The sequence below is a fragment of the Palaemon carinicauda genome, chromosome 39 (assembly GCF_036898095.1).
Source record: "Palaemon carinicauda isolate YSFRI2023 chromosome 39, ASM3689809v2, whole genome shotgun sequence".
NCBI lineage: Eukaryota > Metazoa > Arthropoda > Malacostraca > Decapoda > Palaemonidae > Palaemon > Palaemon carinicauda.
The window spans coordinates 11,145,682-11,153,181 of record NC_090763.1 but is presented as its reverse complement, the minus strand read 5'-3'; the positions used below and the strand labels follow the sequence as shown (position 1 = coordinate 11,153,181).

Here is a 7,500-nt window from a genome sequence, read left to right as displayed (position 1 = left end):
AGAAGAGACGACCCCCCCCCCCTATTCAATTATCAGAAGAACAGACTTCCACCTTTTTAACCATGAAACAGACTACTCCCACCATTGTAATTTTCAGAGAGAACAGATTCCCACCTTTTTAATTACCAAGAAAAGACGACTCCCACCTTTTCAATTACCAAGAAGAACAGACTTCCACCTTTTTAACCCAGAAAGAGACTACTCCCTACTTTTTAATTACCAGAAAGAGACGTCTCCCACCTTTTTAACTGTCAGGAAAAGACGACTCCCACCTTTTTTATTAACAAAAAGAGACGACTCTCGCCTTTTTAATTACCGAGAAGAGACGACCCCACCTTTATAATTACCAGGAAGAACAGACTTCCACCTTTTTAACCTCGAAAGAGAAGACTTCCACATTTTTAATTATCAGAAAGAGACGTCTCCCACCTTTTTAATTTTCAGGAAGAACGGACTTCCACCTTTTTAACCCCAAAAGAGACGACTTCCAATATTTAATAAGCAGGAAGAGACGACTCTCACCTTTATAATTACCAAGAAAAGACGACCCCACCTTTTCAATTACTAAGAACATACTCCTACCTTTTTAACCCAGAAAGAGACGACTACCGCCTTTTTAACTAGGGGATAAAACGCTCCTACCTTTCTAATAACCAGAAATAGACGACTCGTACCTTCATAAAAAGTATTCGGCACATTTATATCCTTAAGGATGTTTTCGTCCTCTGCGAGAGGAATCTTTAGGAATCTTTAGTGCCGGGAACTGGCGGCCAGAAGGCGTCCGTCCTCCCTGGAAGACATATATACCCCGGTATAATTCTTTGGCACAGAATCGGGAGGAATTATGACAGGTGAATTTATAAGGTTGTGTTCTGGTGATTTTGTTTTTCTTTATTGATTTTCGCAGTATGGAGCGAGGACTTTGTATTTTAGTATTATTTTCCTGGAACTTATGTTTTATTTGGGAATCATATGTTCACCTTATCTTTTGGTAAAGAAGTTTTAGTTAATGTTTAATTATGATTAAAAGAGGGTAGATTATCCAGCCCATTATTATTATTATTATTATTATTATTATTATTATTGTTGTTGTTGTTGTTTTTGTTATTATTATTATTATTATTATTATTATTACTATCTTTTTTTATTATTATTATTGTTGTTATTATTATTGTTATTATTATTATTATTGTTGTTGTTATTATTATTATTATTATTATTATTATTATTATTATTATTATTATTATTATTATTACTTGCCAAGCTACAACCTTAGTTGGAAAAGCAGGATGCTATAAGCCCAGGGGCTCCAACAGAGAAAATAGCTGAGTGAGGGAAGGAAACAAATGAAAATAAAATATTTTAAGAAGAGCAATAAGTCCAACTCCACTCTTACAATGTTGGCCCGAATAGATTTGGGAATGAATAATGAAATTTAAGTCATAAAAATCAATAAAGTAATAAAAACTTACATCAATAAAAATTCAAATTTAATTGATATAATCTGTGCTCCTTAAAAAGTTTAAAATATTACAAATGAACACTCAGAATCCGATGAAATGTCAAAACTTACATTAATAAGAATTATAGTTCAATTAATAAAATCTGTACTTCTTAAAAAGTTCATTATCTTACAAATAATCCAATGAAATGTCAAACATTGTTTTTCTGACCAAAACATTTTTTTCCTTATCTCAAAAAACTGCAGTTGAACAATAAATGTTTTATCGGTGACACTTAATCTACTCTGGACCTATCTTATGCGTTGTGCACATGATGGCCGATGTTGTAACGTCCCTGACTGGTGAACGCCAGACTGGGGTTCGAGTCCCGCTCGTTAGTTTCTTTGGTCGCTGCAACCTCACCATCCTTGTGAGCTGAGGATGGGGTTTTGGGGGAGCGTATAGGTCTATCTGCTGAGTCATCAGCAGCCATTGCCTTGCCCTCCTTGGTCCTAGCTTGTGTGGAGAGGGGCTTGGGCGCTGATCATATATATATAGTCAGTTTCTAGGGCATTGTCCTGCTTGATAGGGCAATGTCACTGTCCCTCGCCTCTGCCATTCATGAGTGGCCTTTAAACCTTTAAACATTAAAAACTCATGGGTTAATCTCATAAGACCAATACTTACTCAAAGGACTTCAGTTTTTTCATTTTTCTTTCTGGTTTGAAAAGTTTTTTCTATTTATTATTTACTGTTCCATTGTTCCACATACTATAGTTATCCATTGTGGGTACACTCGGGCACCCTATTCTATCTTTTTTCTCTTCCTCTTGTTTTGTTTAAGTTTTTATAATTTATATAGGAAATATTTATTTTAATGTTACTGTTCTTAAAAAATTTTTTTCTTCTTTCCTTTTCCTCACTGGGCTATTTGTAGCTTAGCAACCAATTATGATAATAGAAATAATAATAGTAGTAGTAATAATAATAATAATGATAATAATAATAATAATAATAATAATACTAATGTTAATAATAATAATAATAATAACAATAATAATAATAATGATAATAATAATATAACCATTAAAGAGAGTTTAGTGTTGTCATATATTTATTACCATCAACTCCAACACGAGCAGGAATCTAGTGTATTCATGTATTTACCCTTTGGGAATAGAATCTCTTAAGGAACTCTTTAATTTATAATATCTGTTGGTTCTTATGTGTGTAACCTTTGAGGTCTTCTATTACACTTTTCGAATCAGAATAGATGACAAATTTAAGAGTTCGCTTTTCTTCATTTATTTTAATAAACTCCAAATTCTTTTATTTTTCCAGACATCATTGTTATTCTCCTAATATCTTGATAGAGGACGTGATTATTAATCTCTGAATATCTCCATTTTCCACACATAAGCTGATAGTCTTGATATCTTAATCATCCAAATATTAATATTAATGTCTAAATATCTTGATATTCAAGACCTCGATGTTAATTTCCAAAAATCTTGAATTTCTAGACCCCAGTATTACTCTTTCATTCCTTTGATATCCAGACATCCAAAATAGACTTAATTCCTTTGATATCCATATATCCAAAATAGCCTCTAATTTCTATGATATCCAGACATCCCAAATTGAATTCCATTGCAATCCAGACATCGAAAACATCCTCTAATTCCTATGATATCCAGACATCCAAAATTGAATTCCATTGAGATCCAGACATCAAAATTTTGTGCACTTCTGATTCCACACTTTAACTTCTTTTTTTCTCCTTTGACCGCAGGCAGAGGAAGGCAACTGCTGGATCTTTAACGACACCACGGAGAACGAACACGTGTGGGAAGGCTTCGTCTCGCAGACGAAGATCAAGAGACTGACCCTCCATCTTCGACCCGACGGCACGCTCAAGAAAATACCCACGGTGGCCATCCAGCACCTGCCAGGGATAGAAATGTTCGAGGTGAGTTGTGCGCTCTTTCTTTCTTTCTTTCTTTCTTTCTTTTTTTTTCTTTTTTTATGCGTGTATCTACGCAAGATTTTGTATTACTTGTTTATTTTTTTTTTAAAGTCGTTTACGTACACAAGATTTGTATGACTTTTGACTTGTTTTTCATAGTCGTGTATGTAAGTTTTTGTATGGCTTGTTTTTAAAGTCATTTATATGCACAAGTTTTTGTATGACTTATTTTTTAAAGTTGTGCACGTGCGCAAGTTTTTGTATGACTTATTTTTTAAAGTTGTGCACGTGCGCAAGTTTTTGTATGACTTATTTTTTAAAGTTGTGCACGTGCGCAAGTTTTTGTATGACTTATTTTTTAAAGTCGTGTACGTACGCAAGACTTGTATGACTTGTTTTTTAAAGTACGCAAAATTTTGTATGACTTGTTTTTCAAAGTCGTATACGTACGCAAGATTTGTATGATTTGTTTTTCATAGTAGTGTACGTATGTTTTTGTATGGCATGTTTTTTTTTTTTTTTCAAATCGGGTTCTTACGCAAGATTTTGTATGACTTGTTTTTCAAAGTCCTGTACGTAAGTTTTTGTAGGACTTTTTTAAACTCGTGTACGTAGGCAAGTTTTTGCATTATTTATTTTGCAAAGTCGTGGACGTAAGTGTTTGCATGACATTTTTAAACTCGTGTACGTAGGCACGTTTTTGTACGACTTCTTTTTTAAGGCCTAATACCTAAGCAAAATTTGTGTGACTTGAATGCGTAGTTTAATAAGCATGCTAAGTTTAGAAAGCTATTGCAAATTCAGTTTCTAGTAGAGTCGGAATTCTGAAAGCACTGAATTCGTATTTCCAAAGACAATGAAAAGTAATAGTTATATAAACAATTGAAAACAAATTGTTGAAAGCAGTGAAAAGTTGGTCTTGTAAAAGTCACGAAGAGTGACATTATTATTATTATTATTATTATTATTATTATTATTATTATTATTATTACTTGCTAAGCTACAACCTTAGTTGGAAAAGCATGATTCTATAAGCCCAAGGGCTCCAAAAGAGAAAATAGCCCAGTGAGGGAAGGAAATAAGGAAGTAAGTAAACTATAAGAGAAGTAATTAGCAATTAAAATTAAATATTTTAAGAATAGTAACATTTGAATATAAAAATTATAAAAACTGTACAAAAACAAAAGGAAGAGAAAAAAGATAGAACAGTGTGCCAGAGTGTACCCTCAGGCAAGAGAACTCTACCTCAAGAGAGTGGAAGACCGTGGTACAGAGGCCATGGCACTACCCTAGACTAAAGAACAATTGTTTGATTTTGAAATGTCCTCCTAGAAGAGCTGCTTACCATAGCTAAAGAGTCTCTTCTACCCTTACTAAGATGAAAGAAGCCACTGAACAATTACAGTGCAGTAGTTAACTCCTTGAGAGAAGAATTGTTTGGTAATCTCAGTGTTGTCAGATGTATGAAGACAGGCGAGTATGTAAAGAATAGGCCAGACTATTCAGTGTATGTGTAGGTAAAGGGAAAATGAGCCGTTATCAGAGAGAAGGATCCAATGTAGTACTGACTGGCCAGTCAAAGGACCCCATAACTCTCTAGCGATTGTATCTATGAAAGGAACAGAATATAGATTTCTGGAGGCGATGTAAATATAGCATTGTAAAAGCAGTGGAAAATTAGATTTCTAAAATCACAGAATTCAGAAATTTCAGAATATCCTTGAAGCTGTTGGGAGCGATAAGCAAATGGTCAACAATGATAGTATTATTATTATTATTATTATTATTATTATTATTATTATTATTATTATTATTATTATTATTATTATTATTATTATCATCATCATCATCTAACCTACAGCCCTAGTAAGCGTCAGCTTTATTCTTGAGAAAACGTCAAATTATTCATGAGAGAACATCAGATTATAATTCGATTAAATATTTCCATGCGTTTATTAATTTCTTTGTGCAAATTCTAGTTTCACTTTGTTTGTATTTTACATCTCAGATTGTGTGGAGACGATATAAGGAATTTTGTTTATTGATAACCCTAACTTTAGGAACAATTCCAAAGGCTGGTAATTATTACATTTCCACGTCTCTCTTTTTCCTTCTCATGTTAGTTTTATTGTCTTTGTATTTTCATCATTTAATTTAAAAGAAAATAGAAACATAATCATGCACTTACAGATATACTTCCACACATCACGTTTGTCGGTGATCATTATTATTAATAATTGTTTCAACGTTTTTTTTCTTTCTTTTTTTATCGAAGTGCTAGTTTTCGTTATCTAAATAAGCTTCGATACTATTCCTTGGCTCTGAAATTGTTTGTGTTATTATTATCAATTTTATTTATATTGATAAAGGTAGTAGACTTTTGATAATTTTGGTGATATTTAGCTCTGTTTTTAGGTTTCTGTGACAATAATGTAATTCTTTATAAAGCCGTAGCCAGCGAATGTTGAAAAGTTACTTTACTGTCGAATATGATAGATTTCTCCGGTCGATTTTGTCGGTAAACTGTTGATATTTTTGGTAATATTTAGCTCTTTTGTTGTTTCCATATGGCAATAATGTAATTCTTTATAAAGCCATACCTTAACAATGTTGAAAAGTTACTTTACTGTCGAATATTTTTTTTTTTTTTTCCTGTTGGTGATCCGTCAAATTATTTCGACTGACCAGACCTTGATATTGTTTATTGCAGGTCCAGTACGCCACCATAGGCTCCATCCACTCCTTCAGCTTCGGAAACTCGACGACTCTCACGAAGGTTTCGCTCTCCCGAAACTCCATCTCCACCTTGGCACGAAACGCGTTCGCCCGCCTTCCAGCGCTGGACACGCTCTCCCTCGGCGAGAACCAGATCACGGAGGTCAACAGACACGTGTTCCTCGACCTGCCCAATCTGAAGAAGCTCTACATCGACCGCAATAACATCACGACGGTCTACGACAAGGCTTTCCAGGGGCTCCAGAGCTTGGTGGAGCTGGAGCTCTTCGCCAACCAGATCCAGGTCATCACCTCGGAGACTTTCAAGGGGCTCTCTAACCTGGAACGCCTCGACCTCCACAAGAATCGCCTGGAAGTTATCGGGGACATGACCTTCCAGGATCTGGTGGTGCTTAAGATGCTGGATTTGCAGGAGAACTCGCTCAAGTACATCGCTCCCAATAGTTTATACGGCCTCAGCGAGTTGCAGCATCTTAATCTTCAGGTAAGAAGAAGTACTTTTAAGAGTTTGTAGATGTTTAAAGGTTTTAAAGGTTTAAAGGTCGCTCATGAATGACAGAGGCAAGGGACAGTGACATTGCCCTATCGAGCAGGACAATGCCCTAGAGACTGACCATATATACATATGATGAGCGCCCAAGCCCCCTCTCCACACAAGCTAGGACCAAAGAGGGCCAGGCAGTGGCTGCTGAGGACTCAGCAGATAGACCTATAGGCTCCCCCAAACCCTCCCTCCTTTGCTCACAAGAATGGTGAGGTTGCAGCGACCAAAGGAACTAACAAGTTCGAGCGGGACTCGAACCCCAGTCTGGCAATCACCAGGCAGGGACGCTACCACCCGGCCACGTTAATTAAAAGTTTTGGAGCCTTTGTAGTTCGTTGGGAGAGACCGGATCTAAAATTTCTAATTTATTTACTGAAAAAATACTTTATAAGGGAAATAAATACAAGAACACCACTTAACCTATAGTTCCCCGCGTAACCCTCCTGACTAGTACAGTGATAACGAGTTCGCCTAGCATTCGCATGCCATCAGATCGATCCCCGCCCATGGATCGTGAGTGTAAGTTGTTTACTTGGGAGGCTACTGCTGTGGGGTTTGGGCTTGTCCGTCTGACGTTCTGGTGAGCATCTATTCAGATGAAACTTGAACTGAAACCAGACATCTTTACCTTTAATCTAACGTGTGCGCCGTATCCTTACTTACTTATGTACCAGGTAACCCGCCCCCCCCCCCCCTTTAGACTCCCATATCCTTAGCTTAGGAGGATTAACTCCAAGTCCTTAACTTACCCCAAGACTGAGTCTCAGCCTTGTGTTTGGTTCCGAAGTGGCTTCAATCCTGAAAAGATAACG

The 7,500-nt window shown here is 35.9% G+C and overlaps 1 protein-coding gene across 2 annotated transcripts in view; it reads left to right on the top strand.

Annotated features, from left to right (window-relative positions):
• Positions 1 to 7,500, top strand: part of LOC137631496 (connectin-like) — a 78,122-nt gene that overhangs the window by 15,829 nt on the left and 54,793 nt on the right. For both annotated transcript variants that reach the window (XM_068363258.1, XM_068363256.1), the window contains exons 2-3: positions 3,235 to 3,411; positions 6,119 to 6,628. In XM_068363258.1, coding sequence (XP_068219359.1) covers positions 3,235 to 3,411; positions 6,119 to 6,628 — 687 coding nt within the window. The remainder of the gene's footprint in view (positions 1 to 3,234; positions 3,412 to 6,118; positions 6,629 to 7,500) is intronic.